The sequence below is a fragment of the Neolamprologus multifasciatus genome, chromosome 4 (genome assembly GCF_963576455.1).
Source record: "Neolamprologus multifasciatus chromosome 4, fNeoMul1.2, whole genome shotgun sequence".
Classification (NCBI taxonomy): domain Eukaryota; kingdom Metazoa; phylum Chordata; class Actinopteri; order Cichliformes; family Cichlidae; genus Neolamprologus; species Neolamprologus multifasciatus.
In genome coordinates, this window is record NC_140442.1 from 22691158 (window position 1) to 22715903 (window position 24746).

Genomic DNA, 24746 nt, shown 5'->3' on the forward strand with positions numbered 1-24746 from the left:
GATACCAACACTGGTATTGGTATCAGATCGATACAAGCATGAAAGTTGAAAGTATCGGTCTCAGTATTGATATTGGCATTACTGGCTCTGTATTAGTATACACTCTACAAGTATCAGCACTACAAGACGGTAGTGAGACCTGCGATCATGTATAGAGGCAGAACTAAAGACGCTAAGTTTCTTCAGGATGGACAGGATTAGAAACGATCACATCAAAGGGACAGCTAGGTTTAGTAGGACAAAGCTGGAGATGCGAGAGAAGAAGAAAAAATGTATTTATAAAAGTATCAAACTAAGTAAATGTTTAAATATAAAGACATAAAATTAAAAGTTACAATGTAACCTATTAAGAATTAAATTTACCCTTCTATAACTGAGAAATTCGTTATCATCTGATTGTAACGTATTGTGTAGTCGAAGGACTGTCGCAAAAACCTGGAACCTTTTCAAATGCTTCCGAAGAAGGTTTGTAGGCACAGTCATTTTTATTCGGTTCGTCCGTAAATATGCCTGCCACCGTGCACTTTTTCTTTAAACTGTTTGAATACAAACGGAGTGGGAGGGTCCGGCAGTGGTTTTAGTTCATTAGCGGAACTAAAGTCACGTCATGTGATTCCAGTCAGGACTCGATTAGCAAACGGACTGTTTACCTTCCGCTTCAGACAGATGTGGCATAATAATATTCTTTCAAAATGTATTCTCACGCTTCAGAGAGTTTAATTAAACAAGCAAGGTGAGGGCAGAATGAAAGGATAGCTTTCTTTCTTTTTCCCCGCATTTCGCTTTCCTTTAATCTGTTTAGCTAATGAAACTAAAGCTAGCTAGCATGTTGAACATATCTCCATGTTATTCAAACGCACTTTAAAGATACATTCTTCTCAGGGCTCTTTAAAGCGTTTGCGACTTTAACTTGAGTAGAAATAAATGTGTTCGCTGTCACATAACTCTGTCAGGGTTTTATTTATTTATTTCAACGAGTGTTTAGCTTTCGTGAGATCTGTCAGCGGTCTTCAAAGAAATCAAAACCAGCCGCACTTTGTCGTTTGCAGAGAGATTCAGGAGTCTGAGCTGCAGAAGTTTTACAGCAGATTAATGAAGATGCTTCAGGGCAAGGACCTCGGTCACGACACAGTGGACTCCCTGCAAAGACTGCACCTCATCCTTTCTGCCACCAAGTACACCCGAACGTAAGAACTCCCACCCACGCCTCTCATACTTCATGTCGTGGATGAGCTGATACCAGTTTTCATTCTCACTGCTCTACATTTTAAACTTAATGATTCATCTCCACCTTTGTGTATTCATTTCTTATAACTTAAGCTACTTATCTCTTTCTCTAAACCCACTTTTTTCACTCCCTCCTCCCACTCTTTCCTCATTAGTGTCAGAGATTCAGGGTAGGCAAACACTACACTTTTTTTTATTGTCAATTTCAGTAGCACTTCCTGTGCATGATGTCTGTTTCCTTTTGAAAACTTTGGGATTGTGGTTTAGTCAGGATGCCTAGAAACTGGGGGCGGAGTTGAAATCGGTGATCAGACACCCACATTTCCACACTGCCGTGGTCTCCTCTGCTCTCAGCGCCCATCATCTTATCAGCACCTATGTCATCTGTTTGCTTGCAACAAACTCTAAACTATGTTTCATTCCCGTGACCACCTAAGAGTTAAGAGTTCCACTAATCAGCAGTTCAAACGAATAAATGTCAGGTTTTGCTGTTATGTCTGCAAGTTGCTGTTCCTTTGCTCTGTGTTCTCAAAGGCAGTGTTTTCAACAGTTCAGCCTCTCACTTTCCATGTGTTTTTTTTTTCACAGTAAAGAGCAGCTTCCCTTTCTTCCCACACTTTTAATTAAAGTTGTAATCATGTTTAAAACTATCCCTCAACTTAATATAATTATTAAAAAGCAAGTCAAGCCAAATGTCTTGGGTCTGCATCACTGTGGGATAAATAAGTGCGTTGTCTTATTTCTCTTCTGCTGTCGTCAACCCAAGGCTGCCTTTAGAGCTCCAGAAGAGGTTTGTAGCGCTTCTCTCATCACCTGCGGAGCAGCATCAGGTGCTGAGCGCCGCTGTGCTCAGAGAAACGCTGCCCCTCACTGGTCAGGAGCTGAATTACAACCAGGACAATCTCGGTCAGCTGAACAGTCATGCTGCTGGTCTGCTGCTCTCACAGGTGGGCAGAACTGAAATTGTGTGGTTGAGCCTACTTCTTCATTACTGTGAGACATGTATTTAAAAGACTCACCACATCCTTTTGCAGCTCAGGATATTGGGAAAATAATTAGCCAGTATTGTTGTAATTTTAAATATAGAAGACATTTAGTAACACAGTCCCAGTTTGTGTTGTGTGTGTGTGTCTTACTTGTTGGACTTTTTTAAAGGCATTATCTAATGCAATCATCTTTCACACTTTAAATCCTGACAGGCTGTATCCAAGGGTGATCTTTCATCTCTCTGCACTCAACTCCTTCGCAATCTGGAGAGTCGACCGTCTGAAGGGCCGACTCACTCGCTCATGCACACCCTGCCAGTCCTCAACAACGTCCTCACACACAGCCCAGAGTGCCTCAGCGAAGGTAGCGGGACATACAGATACAGATTTGGACTTTTATCAAATGTTGCAAAAAATAATTCCACATCACGTCCTGCATCTGCTATGTGCACCAACTAATTGTTCACCCAGTGTAGAACACACCGTGTTATTATGTTTGTTGGTAATTTCATAAAATTAAAATGTATATAAAGAAAATGTTTGTGTGTTTTCAAGCCTGTTTAGTCCTTCAAAGTACAGTTAATTTGGAGAAGAGTGATAATGAGGGGTAAGGGGAAACCTCTGGATTCACCTCCATGTGTCTTATCTTATTGCTTTAAGTTGTTTTCACTGGAGGGAGTTGCACTCAGATCTCTCTCCAATTCTGACTGTCTGCAGATCAAATGACCCTTGTAAGCAAAAAGCTTGTTGATTGGCTGCGTTATGCTAGCGTCATGCAGGGAGTCGGGACTTCCTCTGGAGGATTCTTCACAGGGCCCAGATCCCGTCAGGTGAGCAGTTAATTTTCATATTGAGCAAGTATTAGGTAAGTATTATTAGTATTAGCAAGTATAGGATTACATTAAGCTTGTGACTCTTCCAGGAAGGTAATGAATTAGTGAATATATAAGTTAGTAAAGCTAAACTGGATTATTTGTGGATTTTTTCCCTTCTCCCACTGTCAGCCGGTGCCTATAGCAGAGCTGGATGGATCTGTGTCCGGAGATTTCTTCACTGTCCTATGTGTGGGTCAGGGCTTCACTGAAGACCAGTGGATGAACGTCTACTCCTTTTCCATGCTGCGTCATTGGCTTCTCACCTACCATTCCAGCTGCAGCACAGTAGATGCAGGTATGACCATTTGCTGTAATATGCTAGTGACACTTTTATGTGTTTCTATTTACAAACAGCTCCACAGTTCTGCCCATCTGAGCCATCTTTGCTTCTATTAGTTATAAACTAGCTTAAATGGCAGGTGTTTTAATGGCCGTATAATACTTCTCCAAGAATGACTATTCTATTTTTTGAGGAGCCTTTGCTTCAAGGTAGGAGTTATTAGGGCTGTTATTGCTTCATATGACTAAGTCTCAGATGACCTGCTCTGTGTTTTCATCATCTTCAGCAAACAGGCTACAACTCAGCCTGTCAGTCTCCCACTCCCACTCCTTTTCAAATGGTAAGACATGAGAGGTTGTGAACCTTCCCTGCATGTGCCTGATTCTAAGAATTAAATAAGCTGAACTCCCCCACTGTTCTTTAACTGGAGGCGGTACGGATCAACTCACAACTCTAAGTTTTAACTAACAAACAAGTCTCTAATCAGAACTCATAATCTCTGACTTTTAACCTCCTCTTTCCACAGTCATTTGCCTTCCCCTGATTTTTCTTATGAGGTCCTAATCATGATCAAATATGCTCTGACAGCAGCCACTTTTAAGGGTGAGATGCTGAACTGCAAATGCCACACAGCCACACATTGCATGTGTTGTGTAAAGTGTGGGCGGCAAGCTTGATTTCATCTTGAAACTTCTGTGTTTGGATGTTTGTGGTCTTTGACCCTAATTTGACTGTGTTGCTTTCTTATAATAGCATTCCGACAATTATTAGCCATTGTGTCATCAGTGATAATCGTCACTTTCTCAAACGTTTATGGTTACTTACATCTAGCCCTCGGTAGTTATGTTAAAGCTAAAGATCTTAATGCGTCCTGTGTGCGCAGAGGGCCAGTTCATCAGTTTGCTGTTAACAAAGTGAATTTGTTCAGTTTTAACGTAGACGCTGTTTTGTTTACATTGTCAGTGTGACTCATCCAGTCCAGTTGGCCTCATACAGAATCCACTGATACAAACAGATGCCGATATGAGTGATTTGGGTAAATCAGTGTCGCCCACAGACTGGCTCAAAGATACAAACAAAATATGAAGCTAGTCTTAGTCATGCAGTGATGGTTGGCCTTTCTCCACACGGTGAAAACATGTTTTTGTAAGGATGAATTATAAAACTGTAATCTGATGGCATTTTGAATCTTTTACCAAAACTGTAAAGGATTTATGTGAGCTTAATATTCTGATCACATTTTTCGCAATGATTTAATTGTATAATTTGGCATGGGAACAGTTACAGATTACCAAAGAAAGTTCAACAGATCCCTGAGATCTGTTTTACTACCTGGCTATAGCATAGTTCTGCTGAGCAGCGTCAGCTTGACAAGTCAGCCAAGATTTTCCAAATCAAGCTAAAAGCTGGTTAATGTAAAAGAGGCGGTTTTGGTACCATGTGACCAAACGCAAACATGGATACGGCTAAACCCATAAATGTCCCACAAGAATACAAATTTGAGGAAAATGAAAAGAAAATCGAGTCATTTGTGGAAGACGGAATCGTCGGGACGCTTCAAGCTTATAAGACTTAGAAGTCAAATAACAACTCGTTACAACCAAAATATGCAGAAGAAATGCAGATGAGATGGAGCAGCACAAGAACGTATCGAGTGCCACTCTTGTCACCTAAGAACAGGAAAGTGTTGCCCGGTTACATCTCAGTTTCTGCAGCAACATTCAGATGGTCAGAATTTGGTGTAAACAGTGCAGAAGCATGAATCCGTCCTGCATGTAACAGCGGTTCAGGGTGTTGCTGTCAGGGAGCTGATCTGTTACGGCTAAAACAGTGAAAGTCCAGTGTCCCCTTTTCTTTCAAACCTGGACTGGAATAATGATCCCCCTGTTGAGAATTTGTGTCTTTTATTGATGCTTGTCGGGATTTAGACGGTCTCTAAAAGGGAGATCCTGTCACTGCCTGTGCAGCAGGGTCAGTAGGTGGTGTTTTGGTAGTCATGTGGATCTGTCCTGGAGCAGGTTGTGCTGTGGGTGCTATGATGGTGAATCCCGGTAAGATGGGAACGCCCTTCATGATATTGAAATCCAAGGGTTAAACTTGATGTTAGCTCACAGAGGCTCAAATCCTGCTTCACAGTACTGGTGTCTGAAATATGAGCAAAGAAAACAAGGTTCCTAAAATGAAAGTGTATATCAAAGTTATTACTAGCTAATGTGGTCTAATAATGCTTCTTTTGATCCCTTGCATGGTGCACTTTAAGAATACTGTAACTAAGCTTTGATTAACATCACAAAAATATGAGCACATTTGTGTTGATTTCTTTCATTTCTGTGTGTTCTAAGAGGTGAAATTAGAGACTGCAACAGTAGGTTTCAGTCGAGGCATGAGGCATTTTACTAACCTGTAGTGATTCTACTTAACATCAGAAACACAATTTAACTCTGACTCCTGATGTGTTCGGAGCAATCGGATATAGACCTTAATCACGAATCATTATACCGAGAAGGTCACGACCTCTAATTCCCGAGCCGTTACACGTTGTCACAGATGACCGATCGGAGGTGGACGGGTCCGTAGTTTCTATGGTTTCGGCGACGTCCTCCTCCAGCCGACTGCTGCCTCCAAAGGAGCGTCTCAGAGAGAAGGCTTTCCAGTACTGCCAGCGCCTCATCGAACAGAGCGACCGCAGTGAGTGTGCGCGCATTAAATTGCACCGGGTGAGAGAAAAGTGAGACGCGTAGCAGAATTCCTCATGCACAGATCTTTATTTGTTCTCTTTCCATCAGAGGCACACAAGAAGACCGATACAGAACTGCAAAAAGCGGTGAGTCTGCGGATCACTTATTATCACTATGGAAACACATTTCATGGTGCAGTTTGTAAAACTGAGGGGTTTAAATCACTTTTAGACACTTTTAGCCCGACTTCCTTTAATACTTAAACTAAGAGCCACAGTGTTGATGTAGATAACTGTAGCTTTTCCTGTTCACTGCGTTGTAGTAAAGAGCGCCTCCTGGTGTTCTGTTTAAGAAGTCAGGCTTAAAGAAGGAGACCTAGATAGGATGCTTGGCTTAGTCTGGCTCAGTTGCTGATCTACACTGTCCTTTTCTGCCCCTAACCCCCTAATTACATTTTACATTCTTTGCGTTACACTTCCACACAATGGTGTTGTAAGATGCACTGCTGTTTGACTTGTTTTTCTGACTTGTGTGGATATGTAACACAGTTTGGGAATGACTCACAGTATAATGTAAATAAATAGAAACATGTCAAAACAAAAAAGAGCCAAACTATGTGAATTAGTGACTCAAAGGGAAGGTGGAATGTATCCCTCTGGAGGTTGTTTACAGCTGTTGAGTGCATAAAGTGCTCAGTCATTCTTCATTTGGGGATAAATGTTGCTGAACCAGACATCAAGTCTGGGCGGTGACATCACCCCTTGAGGTCACAGCCCACTCTGACCTGAAAGGGGCCAGACCAGAGAAAACTACACCGAGTCCCTCAGATAGCTTCATATAAGAGAAAAGAAGTGCAGTTTCAACAGTGCATCTCTGATTTTTGACACAATGGAGAAATGCAGCTGCAGTAAGTGGAGGAAACCTGTCAGCATGATTAAATTGTAAGGAATAGACGTGTACAAAAAATCTTATTTTAAACTTCAGACCCACTATAAAAAAAGACATTTCTGTTGTAGATAATAAAAAAGAGGAACTCTTCTGTCATTAAGATGTTTATCTATTACTTTGGTTTTTTAGTGCAGTATGATTGGCCATGACTGAGGTTTTTATCGGTTGGAAAAGCTGTAAAAGCTACGAAAATGTAGTTAGTGTGTAAAAACTAAGCCCTCCTTCACATTTTCTAGTGGGCTGGATTGGATTCCTCGGCAGGCCGATTCTAACCCTAGGGCCTTATGTTTGACACCCCTGCATTAGAGCAACCACTGGTGTTAACCAAAAGAAAGTTCTGCAGTGTTATCAAGATTTATTCTGCTGCCCTTGTGTCCTGTTTCCTGTTTCAGTGTCTGGTGGAGGCCGTGTGCATCCTGGACTGCGTGTGTGTTGAGGACGCCTCGCTGGTCTACAGGACCTTCCCCTGCATAAAGGCTCTCTTTGGTCGCCTCAGCTCAGAACTGTCGTATGCCAGAGTCCTGCTGCCCATAGCACAGTTCTACCTCAACCACGGTGCGCATACACAGCAACGTGTGCTCGCAACTGCCACAAGTTTAGAACGGAAAACAGGGTCACGTGTGTTCACTGTAAATTGGTTGCTCACACGATGACATCATACATGACCCCTTTTTCTGTGCGTGCAAGGTTGAATATGTTTATTTATATCCGATCAGGGGAGATGGCTGCAGTGGACTGTGAGAACGTGTGGAAGGTGGTGTTTGGTCGGTTTCCTACGGAGCTTTTCAATGACCCATTCCTGGCACACGAGCTTCTACGCTTCCTTCGACTTAACCTGGAAAGCATAGAGCTTCGGGTTCCACAGTACACGCGCTACTTTCCAAATCTGTTGAAGGTGAAAAGCTGAGAAAACATGTGCAGCAATTATTAGATTGTGGATGTGCATTTTATTCCTTACATGTTCTCTCTTTCTGTGTAGTTTTTAGCATGGGACAGTCCGGCGATGGTGGATGACTTTGTGGATCTGCTGCCCTCTATGGTTACAACTGGAACTGCGGTGGAGCTGCTTCACACCCTGCTTGACCTGCCCTGTCTCTCTGCCACGCTGGTCCTGCAGTACAGGTTCAGGCACACACAGGAGAAAAACTGCTTCCCACAGGGATTTGGTTACATGCACAGTTTTTATCCCTGTCTCTCTGGGTCTCATGTGTCACAGGTCCACATGTTTGCCCATCTCTGAGCCAGTCGGTCGCAGCTTCGTGTCACTGGATGCATTTCGAAACCCTTCGTTCAGAGGGCTTTTCCTCTTCGTGCTCCGAACGGAGGCAGGCTCAGGTAGGGTCTCAGGTCAGGTCTGCTCTGACCCAAGGCTCCTCCCTGCTTTCCTGTCTTCTCTTCACTGCACTTATGATAAAGGCAAAAAAGCCCCAAATAATAATAACATTTCTGATCAACACACAGTGTATTTGCTTTTTGTTTCTTCTGTATTTCTGTTTAAATCTAAGCAGCAGGGGCAGGTAGCTTCTTAAATTATGCTCTAGCCAATGAAATCATTGTAATTTTGTATCTCCCTGTTTAGGTGACACAATCGACCGACTGAGCACGCTCCATGAGCTGCTGGTTGAAGCTGCTGACTGGCCGAGAGTCACTCAGTGTGCTCAGACGGTCCCCGTGTTGTTGCACGTTTTCTTCAACACAATTGTTACGGTGAAAAGATTCGACATTCTTTACAAATTCGCTGCGTCTGTACTTGCTGTGTTGCAGTTTACAATATGCATCTTATTAAAAAAATATGTCGCGCATCTCTTTCAGATCGCTGACGAGAAGCTTTTGGCTCATTTGATTCTGGTGATGCTGGAGAGAAGCAGCCTGCTCCTTAACATCCCTGCGTACATCAAAGAGATACACCGGTACACCCAAACACTAAAGCGCTGCTGCCTGCCTCACTCTCATCCTCATCTCCTCACTCACTCGCTCCAACCACTTCTCACTGTTTCTGCAGGGTGTTCAGCTGCCACCTGTTGAGGCTGTGTAAGCTCCACCCCTCTCTGGTCGTGAACCAGTCCCACGAGCTGCTGGAGTTTGCTGGAAGCACAGCCAACGTCTACAGCAAAGAGGAACTCTATACACATGTGGTAAGGAGAGTGCTGACTCTTCTGTGTATCTTGGGTTATGTGCAAAAACCCAGTGCTTCTCACATTTCAGCATTTGCTCAAAACTTGATGCTGAAACAGCACTGAGCTTGTTTGTCTCTCAGGTGTGGGTGCTGGGAGAGTACCTCTCTGTGTCATGTGACTCTCGCTGTTCCGTGAGCCTCATCACTTCCTGTTTTGAAGCACTGGAGGCGGTGCTGTTTGAGATCACTTCGTCTGCCCCTCCAACTGGAACGGTTTGCCCGGCCCCTAAAGTCATCAACACTTTAATGAGCGCTCTCGCTAAGCTGGCGTCACGGTCACATGACCTCATACCTCGGTAACAGACTTTTTTTAAAGATGCAATATTTTCTTTTCTTCATCCAGGACTTTGTAATGTTCTGATATCGTTTGTGTGTGTTTTGTTTTGTTTTTCTTTTTAGGGTGTCTCTGTTCCTCTCTAAACTAAGGACTGTAACCAGAAGCGGATCGGTTGCCTGGTGCTCTGATGAGGAGGACCTCGTTGCTATAGTAACACGAGGGGAGGAGTTGTGGTCACTGCTGAAGGCCCCCGGCGTAGCTCAGAGTGTCCTGACACCACCTCCCCATGTCATCGCACCGCAGTGGCACAGAGACACTAATGTGGCATTGCCGCTTCAACTGCGAGCCCTCACAAGCCTCACACACTCACAGTGACACAAACACACACACACTCATGTACAAAACACAACATCATCCTGCGCTGACAATGCATTTTTGTAATTGATTTGTTTGATGTTGACGCTGATATGATTTTCATAAAACACACAGATCCCTTTCAGTGTAATATTTTTCTTCTTTATTACAGTGATTTGACAGAAATATCATTTTACAAAATAGATCATCTGATTAAAAAAAAAAGATTAAAAAATTGCTCATTTCCTGAGTAGGTGCTCTGTTTTCAAGGATTAAAACAGAAGTAATGAAAGTACTAGAAGTTAAGAAAATCTTGAAATGTGGAAATAGAAATTTGCATTTACGAGCTACGTTGATTCTGTCGTAGTCAGAGGACTGTAGCAAATTCTACGTTACACATCAGTGTTGATAGAAAAGTGCTCAGAAGTCAAGAGCGCACCATTTAGACAAAACAACTGGCATGAAAAGTCCCCCGAACGGGATACGAAATGCATTAGACCTTGACATTTTCATAATGAGATGGACTTCTTTGTCTTTTAAATCAAATTACAGTTTTAGGGAAATTAAATTTGAACATAAGTCCCAAAAAAATAAAACTCAAAACTGAGTCACAGCCACACACGAGTAGCTGGTTCTACTCGCGTCTGTTATCATCAGGTTGATTATTTACAGTCTGGCTACAGTGTGTCACACAGACATATGTGACCTTAAAGTCTGTCTGCAGATTGCTTAATTCGGTCTCAGTCGGCCAAAGATGAGTATGTTTAATTACGAAACCAGGGGTCGTGCATGTACTGTGAAAATGAACAGAAGTCAAATGCAGATCCTCTCAAGGGGTCACATAAGGTGGTAAAAATCTGTAACAGCTTTTACAGCCAAATCAATATTGAAAGCCTGTCAATGGCAGCTTTGTTGGTCGACTTCCTGACTGTCATATTTTACCACTGAGCAAGGATGTAGCACCAACAGCAGAAAGGGATTCCTGTGTAGTGAGTTTTGGCACATTAGTTGTGGTTGGATTACTGAAAGTAGGGAGTTTAACAGCTTAGGAATGCTCAGTAACAGATATGCCTGTAAGGAATGCTTCATTATTTTGGGAAAGTGCATATATATTCTTGTAAAGACGAGAAGATCAATAAGACTCTTACAGTTTTACTAGTCTCGCATAAAAACAGTGATACTCTGGTTTCTTTATTGATTTTCCAGTAACCTCATGCTCGTAAAATAATGCCCAGAATAGTCGTGACCGACAGTTGAGCAGCTGGTGTGGACAAAAGGAACACTTTAAAATACACAAAATATCTCAGTGGGAAAGAAAACCATGGTCGATATCCACACTGATATGGAACGGGTAATGAGGAACCAAAAGATGACACATAGTTTCAAGGAAATTAAAATGATCAACCTACAGAGGGCTGAATTCAAAGATTCCCTGAAATCTTTATCTGGACCACGACATCACTGAGCTCCTGGACAATCTGAGGTGCAGCCTGGTGGCGTCGGATGGACTGAAACATGATGTCCCAGAGGTGTTCTGTTGGATTTAGGTGAGCATTGCGGGCAGTCAGTAGTATCAAGTCTTTCATCCTCCAAGAAACTGCCTGCATACTCTTACTACATGAGGCCAGGCATTGTCATGCAGCAGGAGGAACCCAATACCCACTGCACCATTGTAGGGTCTGTGGGGTCCAAAGCTTTCATCCCAACACCAAATGGCAGTCATGGTGCCGTTGCCTGTAGAGGATATGGCTCCCCAGACTGTCTGATCTACCACCAAATCAGTCATGCTGGACAATGTTACTGGCAGTATAATGTTTTCCCCTGCTGCTTCAGGCCTTTTCATCTCTGTCACGTGGATGAATCTGTGTGAAAGGCACAGGGTGTCAGAGGTGGACCTGATAATTCTGGTATTCTATAGCAAATATTAATCAGGCTCTATGTTTCCAGGCAGTGAGCACAGGGTCCACTAGAGGACATCGGCCCATCAGGCCACTCTCATGAAGTCCGTTTCAAATTGTTTGGTGGCCTCCAGGGGGTCATTGTGTGGCTCTGGCAGTGCTCATTATGTTCCTCCTTACACAAAGAAGCAGATACCGATCCAGCTGATGGGTTAAAACATTACCCAGTTCATATCAGCACAGATATCCAGCATGACTGTCTGACACTGACCCTAGCCAAACGCAAAAGTAGTGGAAAAAAAGAATCAAAAAAGATGGGGAGGGAAAAATGGCCTCCACCTGTAAAACCATTCGTTTTGGTGGGGGTCTCATTGTTGCCTCTCTAGTGCACCTGTTGTTTTTCATCAACACCAAAGCAGCTGAAACTGACTGAAAACACCTTCTGCTAGAGACCAGATCAATACCCCAGAGGTTTAAGTGACTTGATGCTATAATCTGATTAAAAAGTGTTTCTTTTTTTTTATTGTGGGAAGTAAATGTCTGTCAGTGCAGCAGCATCAGCAACAATGAGTCAAGAAACCTGAGTGGTGTGCAGGGGTTTAAAGCTAAGTGTACTGTGAGTGCTTGTGTAGCAATGGAGTCGTATCTCCTGATTGCTTACTGATTTGCTGGTAAGAGCCCATGAAAAGATCCATCCATCTATTCGCTTCCGCTTTTTCCTTTTCAGGGGCGCTGGAGCCTATCACAGCTGTCATAGGGTGAGAGGCGGGGTACAACCTGAACAGGTCGCCTGTCTGTCACAGGGCTAACACACAGTGACAGACAACCATTTGCACTCACATTCACTCGCACATTCACACCTAGTGGCAATTTGGATTAATCAATTAACCTATCCCCACAAACTGCATGTCTTTGGATGGTGGGAGGAAGCCGGAATACCTCGAGGGAACCCACGCAAACACGGGGAGAAAATGCAAACTCCACACAGAAAGACCCTGGCCTGATGGTGGAATTGAACTCAAGACCTTCTTGCTGTGCGGCAACAGTGCTAGCCACCGTGACACCGTGCAAAATAGATGATGTCTATTTTTTATAATAGGAATGAAATGCTTTAAATAATTCGGCGGGATTTACAAGTGATGGGGCAACACCTCCAACACCCACCAGGCAAAAGCAAACCTCCGAGCAGGCTGTGACGCACCAGTGCACACCGCTGTCCAACCTCAACGCTCAACCGCAAGCCGTAACAAAACACTGAGCATTATTTTCAGGTCTGAATAGGCACCCGTTCTCCTTCATTGCACTTGAACCGTGTTTTTCAGGATGCCCGTCACTGAGGATGTTTGAAACATGGTGAAATATAACCTGAAGCTGTTGCTTCTGGTCATGTGATCCCAAACTGATTCCATGATGTCTGTCTGGGATCAGGGCTCTTTGAGGGGTCAGATCGTTGACGTGATCAAATGTCTCTCTGAGAGAATCTGTAGATCTGAACGTGTCTGTGCAGAGTATCGTGGTTACCACAAACATTATAGATTGTTATCAATCTTCTCATCTACCTCTGATAGAAAATAAACACATTTCCCAAAATTAGAAACTTTTCCTCTAACTGGCGGAGATAAGCAGGAATGAAGATTTCATAATGCAGGCCTGGCACTCGGATCTCGTCTGAAACACTACAGACAGTCAACATGGCACACAAACCAGTGTCAGTGTCGCTAATTACGTCTAAAAGAGCAGAATTAGACATTATAAATTAGCGTCAATTTGGTGTAGTGAGGCTAGATGTTATATAGTCAGCACACAGTACAAAAATTGGTCCCAGGTGGCACAGCTTCATAAGTGAAGCTTACCGTAGTCAAAACACTAACGTCCTGACTACATGAAATGCACTTTTGTCATTCAGCCTGTCGGCATGGAAACGCTTAACGTCAATATGCAGCCGGTCACCTCGACGTCTGCAGCTGTGTCCCCGGTAAATACAGGTACCTCCAGATGGCGTAGTAGTGAATAGCTGCTCCAACAGCTACAAATAGATGCCAGATCGCATGGGCGAATGGCACAAGGCCATCGCTCTTAAAGAAAACCACGCCTACTCCATAGAAGACACCTCCCACGGCCAGTTCACACACACCTGTGCGCTCTACCTGGAACATAGGAAAGTTTGCTGGTAATTAACTTAAAGACGCTTTATTTGAACTTACAGTGAATAAACTATATATTTGTTTGCTAAAGATGTATCCAGTTTTTGGTTGAATTCATCTGAAATAAGAAATACTCTTTTTTTAAAAGAGGTTTCCCAAATTTTTGAGAAATACCGTTTTATATGCCCACTCCATAAAAGATGGAGTAGCACTTCATCGAACAGCCCAATACTTGTGGTGTAGTCATAGTTTTCCAACCTTTACCATGGACTTTTTCACAGGTTAGAGTGTAACTTCTAATACCTAAAATTCCTTACCTGTAGGTACAGCATAATAACATGTTGGAATTTGTGCGACCTACCGCTTTGTGCCTGAGTTGGTGTCGTTTCCTGTCGCTTCCATTTTGTTATAATACCACTAACAGCTGATTGTGGAATATTTAGTAGTGAGAAAATTTCATGACTGGGCTGGACTATCACAGTACCATACTGGAATTCGCTGATTTTCTGACATCTTTAGAAGCAGTCTGCATGCCTAGGTGGCAGGTTTTATACACCTGTGACCATGAAAGTGATTAGAAAACCTAAATTCAGTGATTTGCATGGGTGAGTGAATACCTTTGGGAGTATACTGTATAGCAAGTCATGCCCTGCCTGGCCTAAATGATTTCTGTTTCTTCTGTCCTTCATGTGTTTTTATGCACTGAAATCTGGAGCATGAATTTTCAAATAGACATTAGAAAATTGCACCATAACTATGAAGTGCTACGAAAAATAAGGGCCTGGAGCTCCATGTGGGTAAAAAGAAACCCAAAGGAATCAAATTCAGGTTCTGAGCACATTGTTTAAGGCCTTTTTATAAAATATGACTATAAGATTTATGCCAGCTTTTCCCTTTAATAAAAGAGATGTCAAGAAATACAATTTCTCAGACGTGAAACTAAAACACAGCGTGATTTATGGAGCCAGAGAATGAGCTACGTTACTACCTTTATCTTCAGGGGGACATGAAAAAAAATCACTCCATAACGGCTCGGGCTGTAAGTGAACGTGGCAGCTACTTCAGTAGGTGTTGACTGTCTTACCCAAGAGAAAGTGACAATTTCAGGCTTCTATAAGTTGAAATCAAAAGCGTAATCAAATGGAAATCGGTGATTCAGTGCAACAGGAGAAGTCAATGTAAGACTTATGCATTGGAAAATAGTCAGCAGTTCTATTACCAGCAATTAGACACATCTGTGGGTTATGGGGCACTCAAACAAAAGCCGCAGTTTGGTTCTTTAAATAGTAACGGTAGTGGAAGGAAGTCTGAAGGGAGGAAGGGGAGTGGCAGACGCTGAGAAAGACTCATCTATGTGATGTAGACTTACCATAGAGAGAATGACCAAAGCAGGAACAGCCCCCATGGCCACGTATCCCAGCAACTCGATCAGCTTGTACCTGCGGGTAGAAAACTGGACCGTGAAGTCATAATAAAAATAACAATACCTCCATTTTCCTGCCTAATTATTTGTGCTCCAAACAGCAGTCTTGTGTTTTCTGTCAACACTTGAATGGAGGCGTTTGGCTTCAGGTTAACTGTGTCAAATTAGTGCACACAGTACAAATGGAGGCTGTGTTACCTCTCATGGAAAAAACAGACATACGCCGATCCTATGCACGCCATGACCCAGATGAGCCAGCGCATGTGGCACGTCCAGGGTCCCAGCTCCCTCAGCATCAACCTGAGGACACACGACATCGCACCTACACGGTTACAGTGTGTTCGCTCTGGTCTTTATTTTATTTATTTTTTTGCTTAGTCACATGACCCACCATGGAGAGTAGGAGGCTGCGATGAAGAAGTAGATGGCCATTCTGTCACACATGTGGAAGCGCTGCTCCACCTTCCTACACGGAGAGAGGAGGAGGCATGAGCTCATTTGTGAAGATTCAGTTAGATTAACATAATAAGTCTAAAATTTAAAGGATCCAGGCTGTATGAAGATTTTTATTGTCTTCCTCCCCGTACCCCCAACCAGTCGGGGTAGATGGCTGCCCCTTTCTGAGCCTGATACTCCTGGAGGTTTCTTCCTGATAAAAGGAAGTTTTTCCTTTCCACTGTCGCCAGCTGCTTATTCATAGGGGGTCATATGATTGTCCACCAAAATGTGGAAAGTGTTGTTTGTTTTTTGGACAGCAATATGGCTGAAAGACCAGAGGAAGACTCTGGAAATGGTGTATAAAGGGTAGGAACACATTTAAATAGTCAAAGTGAGTCCTGCAAATCATGCACCTTTTCTAAATACGCATCCACGTTTCTGGGGCTGTATAACGAAATGAACTGAATCACCTACACATTACAATTACAGCACTACAACGTTAACCCAAACAGCTCTTGATGCTTTTTGTGTTAATGCAGTGCCGAGCACTGCAGTTACTGATGATTTTTACGTGCTGTGGGCCTCAGGACTCGCCAACCACGCTCTGTAACTTTACCTGGTGTGACACTTTGTGGCTGCCTTGCTTTGGTTCCACTTTGCAATAATATAACTTGCAGTAGATTGTGGAGGGAATTTCACAAACTGACTTTTTTGCAATGGTGGCATCCTGTTACAGTTAGTGTAAAGTTGGTGAGCTATTTACAATGCTTGATTTTATACACCTGCAGCAATGGGACAAAAAAAAACATCTGCTGTTCTTCATACAAGAATAGTCACCCGGTGACGTGGCCTGCTAAGATCAACCCTCGTGCAGGCTTGATCTTACAGGGTTAAACCAAAACTATAAGCACGTTTTATAAGCATAATCCATGTAACGATTTTAGATCTCCTGGAAATGTATTTTTATATAGCAGCATTAAAATACCTGTTCTTGTTGAAACACATAAAATTGACCTGTGAACTGTTCAAGGATCAAAAAGTTGACTAACTCAAGAAATGATGCCGTGTTGTGTCCACAAATAACAGACACCTTAGCAAGGAACCAATTTTAAATTGTATCTTTAGGCACTTTGTTGTGAGTAAAAACATGTCAACACATGTTCCCATTTCTTTTGAAAACTTGCCATATCAGCATGGTGTGCAGTGTGTCCTTAAAACGCTTAAGTAAACTGGGCAAGTGGAGGACAAAAGAAGAAGTGGCAGGCCTATCTACAGCAAACGAACTCTATCTGAAAGTCATGACCTCGAGAAGTCGGAGATAATCCTGCAAAGACCTGACACGGGACCTGACAGATGCATCCTATTTACTGTTCACTGAAGCCTCATCAGAAATGGTCTCAGTGGAAGGGTGGCTATCAAGAAGCTATTATTAAGGAAGGGGAATGGGGAGAAAAGGTTGAAGTACGGCAAATTGCAGAAGAACTGAAAATCAGTGACAACATGAAGTGATTAATCCTAATTTGAACGTTTTTCTGGTTCAGATTCATTTTAATATGTATGGAAAGGACAGGAGAGAGGTACAACAGAGAGTGTCTACAGCCATCTGTAAAACACAGCAGAGGCTCTGTTATGGATTAGGACTGTGTTATTGTCCAATTCTTTGAATTACAAACACAGGAAAGAACCATCATGCATCAACAACTTAATTTGTTTGGCATCATCCTGACAGAGAACAGAACAAGAGGCAGCTAACATCCAAAGAAGAGCTTTAAATGTCTTTCACGAAGCCTGGAGAACTGTTCCTAAAGACTATTTAAAGAAATGTTGAGAAAGCTGCCTAAAAGAGATCAGGCTCTGTTAAAGAATAAAGGTGGGCATGCCAAATATTGACTTTCAAGCTTGTTAGAATTAAACAAAACCCAATTTTGGCTCATAAACTGCATTTCCAAGTATCTTTGTGCATGTTTCAATAAATCATGGCCCCTTGTTCCCATTTTCCTAGCAATATATAAAGAAGCGAGACTACTGCCCCTGGAAGTATATAAAAAGTGCATAAGCAACGCTTCAGTTGCCATCTTTTCCATCAATAACCTGTCTCTCCATTCCATAACAATCTTTTTTTTCTCCAAAGACTTTGCTTTGTGGGACTTTTTGGTTGTTGTTGTTTTGGAAAAGCTGTTAGCCAAAATAAAATTTGCTTGTCATACCTCAGTATCACAAATATCTTCTGTTTTGGACACTTTGACAACAAAAAACTCACCAAAAACACATTTTTGTGAGCCAAAGTGACATGAAATTTCTTGATTAATGTTTCTCGTCTGGTTTTTGTAAAACCTTTGGGTTGCAACAAACAAAGTGTTCATCTGACTGTGTCGTAAACCTACCAGAGCAACTCATAAGTACACGATGGCACATCTGCCAAATCCCTATCAGCACTTCCTTCCCCCCAACACACACACAAACACACACCTGAGGTGGCTGATTTTCCAGGCAGCAGTATGGAAAAGAGTTGAGGTGATGAATAAGCCGGTGAGGCCGCTCCCATAGAGCCAGGCAGCGACACAATGCCATCGGTCCATGGAGAGAAAGTAGAGGACGGACCCACCGACCATACTGGGAAGAATCCACAACTGCAAAAGATTCAAATATCCAATAATCATGTCAGACTTTAATATGTGCAGTTCATTCACACTCATGTCATTGTTCATAATGCTAATCAAGTTCCAAACAAATAAATAAATAAATAAATAAATAAATAAATAAATAAATAAATAAATAAATGTACCCAGAACTCCATCCCCTTACACAATTAACTTTCTTTACCGCTGTCATGAAAAATGGCATTTTTTACTCTTCCTGAAAATGAAACTTTTCACATTTCTCTTCCTCTGAGCCCAGGAGAAATCACTTTTTGATAGCACTCTTGAGCTCTAGTAAAGTTTCGCTTAGCAGAAATTCTGGCTCTGTCCAAAACAACGCTGATCAACACCTTTGAAAAATAACACATTGTGCTTTCGTGGGGGTAATGTGTGGGATTATTTATTTGCCAGACTTAATAACTCTGTGGTTATTATGCCAGCGTATAACTCACGAGGAGTTTATTATCTTTGAGCAGAGCAATAAAGTTTCCGCTTTATTTCCACTCATTGTGGCATCGTGTTTTCTCATCAAACTCCCAGCAAGAAAAGCACGTAAGTATATTTCCCAAAAAGGTCATAAACTATATTTACGGATTTTGTATTTGATGTTATTCTGTGAACAACCAGGGGACAAAAGTGGGATATAAAGAAAAAATTAACCACGATTTCACTAAAAGTCCACTTGGATCCTTTGTAAGTGTTAATGACTGATGAAAACTGAACTTTTTTTGGTAACAGAAGTAGAACATTTTGTTTGTATGTTTACGAGATACACCGACTCACATGCTAATGGGCTTTGTGGCAGGAGAGGGGATGATCAAAACATACATCATGAACACAAATGGCTATAGAACATCCTGTTTAAAGCTTTACGGCCATTAGAGCTGTAGTGTCTCCTCTCGCTGCTTGTATCATTCACTCTCACTGAGAAGATGCATATGGAGGACACAAGCTGCCAAAATCATATATAAATAAATATTAAATATTAAAATATTACATAGCCTGATATAAATATATCAGGCTATGTCATATATAAATGACTATGACTCATTTTTGACTTTAACAGTCTCTCACATCATCCTGAATCGTCTTTTCTTTTTCAGACTGTTGTAGACTGTGTTTGGCATCACTGTCCTGTCACATGTCCCAGTTTTGGCCAAGTTTTAGCCGTCAGACAGATTGCTTCACATTTGAGTCCACAATAATTTGGTATTCAGAGGACATCATGGTCGACTCAGTGACTGCAAGGTGCCCAGGTCCTGCAGTTGCATTATGGCCACACATCTCCACTTTGTTTCAGAAGCAATCTGGTTCAATCAGATGCAGCTTCCCAGGTAACCATTCAAAACAAGCCATACTTGCTGAGTCTTTTCTTCTAATTGTGCTGTCATAACATGCTAACTGAGACCTGTGGAATCCCAGATGTGGGTTTTGGGGTATTTTACAGTTTCTCTGAGCAGTGCACGGTCTGACCTGGGCACGAGTTTGCTGGCACGTCCACTCCTGGTAAGACTGTGGCATTGTGTTAACACGCCTGCGAACTCCTGACGAGCAAACTGCCAAAAGTTCTGGTTTTATAGAGGTGGGAACCCCACTGAGCAGTTGATCCAGTGCATTTGATTTGAAGCAGTTGGCTGCTACTGACCTTCTTAATTCCTATGGAAGCAGTAACGATGTATATCATACTATAGTGATCGTAGCGTATGGATCTATATTTGTATGTTCCCTATCTCCACCTAGACAAATGTGGACCAATGTTGATGAAACTTTGCATAAACATTCCCTCTGGGACTGAGTGCGAACATCTATATGGTGTATACAAATATTTTATACAAATACTACATATATTTGCACATTTGACATTTCAACTGAGCACCAAACGGCGACATTACATCTATTAGATCTTCTGTATCTATGATTCATCATTAATGCTACAAAATATTGTAGCATGAATTAGCATTGATTAAAAACTATTGTAGTTTTACATAATTATCAGTTTTAATTAGCTATTTTATTATTTATACATTGAGGAATATTTTGTAAATGAAACAGAAAAGTAAAGTATGGTAGGTGAAAGTCACTATTTTACACTTCATGTCTATTTAATTTTTGATTTTGGCAGTCGTAGTCTTCCATATGGACACACTGGGATTACGGCAGATTACAGGAAACTACAGGCTGACTCAGAGATTACAGCGCAATGCTTCCATCACACATCACCATGCCTCAATCTTCACAATCCACCTCATCGTTTTTTTAGAGGATCCTCTGAGCTAACACAGCAGCGACATGTGTATTTCTTAGTGTACATGTATTGTGTGTTGTTTGTTTGCTCTATGTACGTATTTGCTTAGACTTACCCCATGTGTGGCACAGTTTGCAACGTGTTCATATTCAGTGGGCTGGTATCTCTTGCTGGCTGGCACCCTGCAGTTCATGAACCTGAGAGAGGGCCGAGAGGGGGAAGACGGAGAGGCGAAAGTATGTGTTTAGATAATGAAAGGAGATCTGGAGGCCTTACTTCTTGTTCCTGTGTGTGTGTGTGTGTGTGTGTGTGTGTGTGTGTGTGTGTGTGTGAGTGTGTGTGTGTGTGTGTGTGTGTGTGTGTGTGTGAGATGGTCATTGTGAAAGGATTTGCAGCTCTCTAATCCTCATCATGCTGTCTGCATTTTAGAGTGCTTCATTGTTACCACCACAAAGGGACACCACTGGCCATTAACTATTAACCGCATTGCATTATTTGCCATGAGAAAGTTGCTACATGCGTGTGTGCGGGTGTGTGTATATGCGTAGGTGTGTGTGTGTGTTGTATTTACGTAATCAGCAGTAAACCTCTCAATCCCAGCTTAAAGGGAAAAAAACACATCTGGAGATGTTACGAAATCACTTTTTTTTTTTACATCAGGATGAACACACGCACACACGGACACGCACACACTGGTTTAAAAGAAGCCTCTCATGCAGGGCCACAGGTGTGTCGCTGTTGGTCAGCTGTGTTATTTGATTACACATTTAGGCCGTGCACTCGCCATCACGTGCCTCGTCTTTGCGTTGTTATAAAAGATGAATGGAAAGAGTAAGTCGGGAGGAAGTAAAGCAGAAAAAGGAGAGCAGATAAGGGAAGGTAACGTGGCTGCTTAAGCTTATGCACTACGACTTCACACACCAGTCACCTAAATGCCTACCAAATACGAGGCTACGTGAACTCTGACCAGACATCAGAGGGAAAAAACACACTTTCTGAATCCAAACCTCTGACGCTTCACAGATATGTGATAAAGGAGCCCTTTGAAAGTCACGTGACTGTGAAAAAGAAAGTATCTTTGGCAAAATTTAGCTCGTGGGAGAAAGGAAACCACTGTGACTTCCTTTCAAATTCAAAAAATATCAGATTTTAAAATGCACAAACTGCGTGCTCATTTTTATTGACCAATGCCAAGATGACAGCAGGGGGTTTTTTTGTTTTGTATTTTTGGTGTCAGTGAACGCCGCAGCTTTGTGGAGAGGTAAGTAAAGCAGTAAAACTTCACTGTTTGGGGAATAGAGGGCAGAGGATACTTTTATCACAATATTTATAACTCATGTTAGGATTTTATTGTGATTTTTAACATTTTGCGATATGCTGAGTATTGTAACAGCATGCATTGGTATTTATCACCTTTAATTAACTTCAAATTACATCCTCCAAATGTACTTTGTCAGTGGCTGGAAGCCAGCTGAGTCAAGTCTGCTTGAGTTGTGCTCATTAACTGATGGCAACACGTTGGCAATCAGCCTCGCTATGACCTGCTCATCCTCTCATTTTTTTCTTCTTTATAGATTTTGAGTTAATATTTGCTGTTTCCTTCACATTCCCCTTCAGGTGATATCTGTCCTCATGCCCTCAAAGCTGTGAAAGAACCTGATGCTTGTTCCAGGACTAACTTCTCCAGCTTCTCCCTCTATTTCATTATTCCTGCCTGATCGCTTTTTCCCAGACAGAAAGCATTTCCTCAATTTGTGCCTACATGCGGGGAACGAGCTCCCTCTGGTTTTGGAGCGTGGACTTCTTAACCCCTTTTCACCTCTTTGCACTTAAAAACGGCTTCCCCGTCATCTATGTTCACACCAAGGCAACGTGCTAAAACTACACTTTGCCAGTTCGCCCTGACATCAGGTCCGTGTGGGCCGACTTGTGTTCGCACGCAGGAAGACTTCGGGTTTCCCTCCCTGTCAAACTAATCTACAGAGCACGGGTCTGCTGACACAGAAGCTAAGCCAGCGGCTGATAGCAGAATTTAATAACAGATCAGCGTCTGTGCCTTTATAGTTTTTACCAAAATACGAGAGCGAGGACCCAGCTGACCCTGAAGGATCAAACAGCATGAACAGATACATTTCTAGGTTTCCATAACTGTTTGAGATTAGACTAACAGACTAATTAGACTAAAATTAAAACATAAATATGCATAAATATGAATGTATTCCCTCATAACAGGAAAGTTGGTGCTTTTTCGCGGGGTTGTTGTTGGTCTGGCTGGTGGAAAATGTCATCAGGGCTCTATCATTTACAAACAACCTCCATTTGTCTCCCACACACACCAGGACTCATCCCTTCCATCTTCTTGTGCTTTTATTAAATGTTTTCCTACTGCAAAATTAAAAAAAAACAATTATGGACACATTAAACTTGTAATAAACGTGTAATAAAAAGCGAAAACAGCATTTAGCAAGATAACATTAGATCGCTCTGTGACTGCTTTTCCTCGTTTCTTTGTCCGGTGTCCCTTTAGGTTCTGCCAAGCAACAAAACAAGGGAGCAGTATTTTTCTGAGCACTGTTGCTGTACTGTGGCTCAGTGTGGTACTCTGATGTGTTCTAATCAGTTATGACAGGAGGGCTTTGTGTGTGTGTGTGTGTGTGTGTGTGTGTGTGTGTGTGTGTGTGTGTGTGTGTGTGTGTGTGTGTGTGTGTGTGTGTGTGTGTGTGAGTAATGAAGTGAAATAGAGGGATGGAAATTCAAAGGCTGATCAGACAGGGCATTATTGTATCAGCATCCTCTTCTATTGAGAGTCTCCCTCTCCGTGCGCTCACCTCTTCCCCTCCGGCAGATGTGTCACGGCACAGTTACGTGCGTGCATGTGGCACCCCTTTTTTCATCTCACTGAGCATTACAGCACATTCCATACATTAATGAGATCAGTTGCATATAAGAGGATCAGAACCTTTGGATCTGCTGGTGGTGAGTGCACACCAGAGGAATCTGTGTGTGTGTGTGTGTGTGTGTGTGTGTGTGTGTGTGTTTTATCAAGCCCAGTGGGGACTTTAACCTGACTGTACCAACACAAGCTAGTTTAGTTAGATCACGCTGTTTTGTTTTTTCAAGGCCAAGACTTGGATTTAGGGTAAAGGCCAGAATCATGGGAATGCTGGCATTCAACTGTGATGGTTAGAGTAAGGAGCTAAGGAATGCAGTAAAATGAATAAACCCCCACAGATTGTGTGTGCGTGTGTGTATCCAATATTTGTGACTTCAAGGCTATTCCTTTTACAGCAAAGATCAAGTTAATCTCCTCTGGGACTCTGGTTCTCATGATTACCGACGTCCCCAGATCACTTTCTCTCCCTCTCTCTCCCTCTCTCTCTCTCACACACACACACACACACACACATACACACACACAGACACTGTTAACTGACACTGAACTATTTTCAACTTCCCAAGGAAAGCCCGATGGATTGCACAGATACCACAAAGCGACTTATACATCAAAGGGATCGATCACCGCAGTAAGATCAAAAAAACCTTCTTATATTTTTAATAAAGATAACTGCTCTGCACACTCCCCCTCCCTCTCTCTGGCTTTCTCACACAAACTAATCTATAACATATCCCTCTGATCGCGCACGTGCCGGCGCGTCAGTACGCATGGATGCACAGGAACTGTCACAAACGAAAACAAAAACATGCTGCTAGATAACAACGCTCAAACTTTTTTTTTCTTCTTTTCCTGGGAATTCAACTTACTTGCCAAATTTTGTTTTCTTAAAGTCCATCTCGTGCGTAGGCTATGCGGGCCAGCGCGTCTGCGCGCCTGCGTTCTCTTGTTTTTTATCGCAAACAGTAAAACCAGCCAGCGCAGTCTTGTCCTACGGATTCCCCATTCCGGATGTCCCACCACCGCGCGTCCAGAGATAAAAACATAAGTCCAGGAGAGCCTGCGACTCGCAGAGCGGGTCACCAGGACAACCGGCCCGCGCTTGCTCCGGGGTTTAAACGACTGGGCACGAAAGCGACGATCGGCGCGCAGCAAGAGGAGTTGGCGGTGAGGGGACCTTGCCGAGCTTCGTTCCGACTCTCTCAGATGTGGTCGCAGGATGTTCCGCGGGACTGGGCTCGTAACCCCTCCCCTGCCCTCTTCTC

At 42.6% G+C, this 24746-nt stretch overlaps 2 protein-coding genes across 5 annotated transcripts; one reads left to right on the plus strand and one right to left on the minus strand.

The window, feature by feature from the left end:
• The first annotated feature begins 591 nt into the window (after positions 1-591).
• On the plus strand, positions 592-9952 carry ap5z1 (adaptor related protein complex 5 subunit zeta 1). Of its 4 annotated transcripts, none has more exons than XM_085156803.1 (18): positions 592-733; positions 1050-1187; positions 1994-2174; positions 2427-2577; positions 2931-3043; positions 3218-3383; positions 3655-3708; positions 5916-6056; positions 6155-6192; positions 7387-7612; positions 7711-7889; positions 7974-8116; positions 8211-8329; positions 8574-8701; positions 8807-8904; positions 8997-9129; positions 9252-9466; positions 9570-9952. In XM_085156803.1, the coding sequence occupies exons 1-18, from the start codon at positions 693-695 to the stop codon at positions 9820-9822; spliced, it is 2517 nt and encodes an 838-aa protein (XP_085012929.1). In that variant the 5' UTR covers positions 592-692; the 3' UTR covers positions 9823-9952. The 4 variants fall into 4 exon arrangements, with proteins under 4 accessions (XP_085012929.1, XP_085012931.1, XP_085012930.1 ...); XM_085156805.1 differs by having other exon boundaries at positions 7387-7549; XM_085156804.1 differs by lacking the exon at positions 3655-3708.
• A 2256-nt stretch (positions 9953-12208) lies between these two features.
• mmd2a (monocyte to macrophage differentiation-associated 2a) lies at positions 12209-24746 on the minus strand. Its single transcript, XM_085156814.1, has 7 exons — positions 24351-24746; positions 20704-20785; positions 18174-18334; positions 15658-15732; positions 15465-15566; positions 15213-15282; positions 12209-13846 (listed from the first exon to the last, which is right to left on the minus strand). The coding sequence occupies exons 1-7, from the start codon at positions 24377-24379 to the stop codon at positions 13646-13648; spliced, it is 720 nt and encodes a 239-aa protein (XP_085012940.1). The 5' UTR covers positions 24380-24746; the 3' UTR covers positions 12209-13645.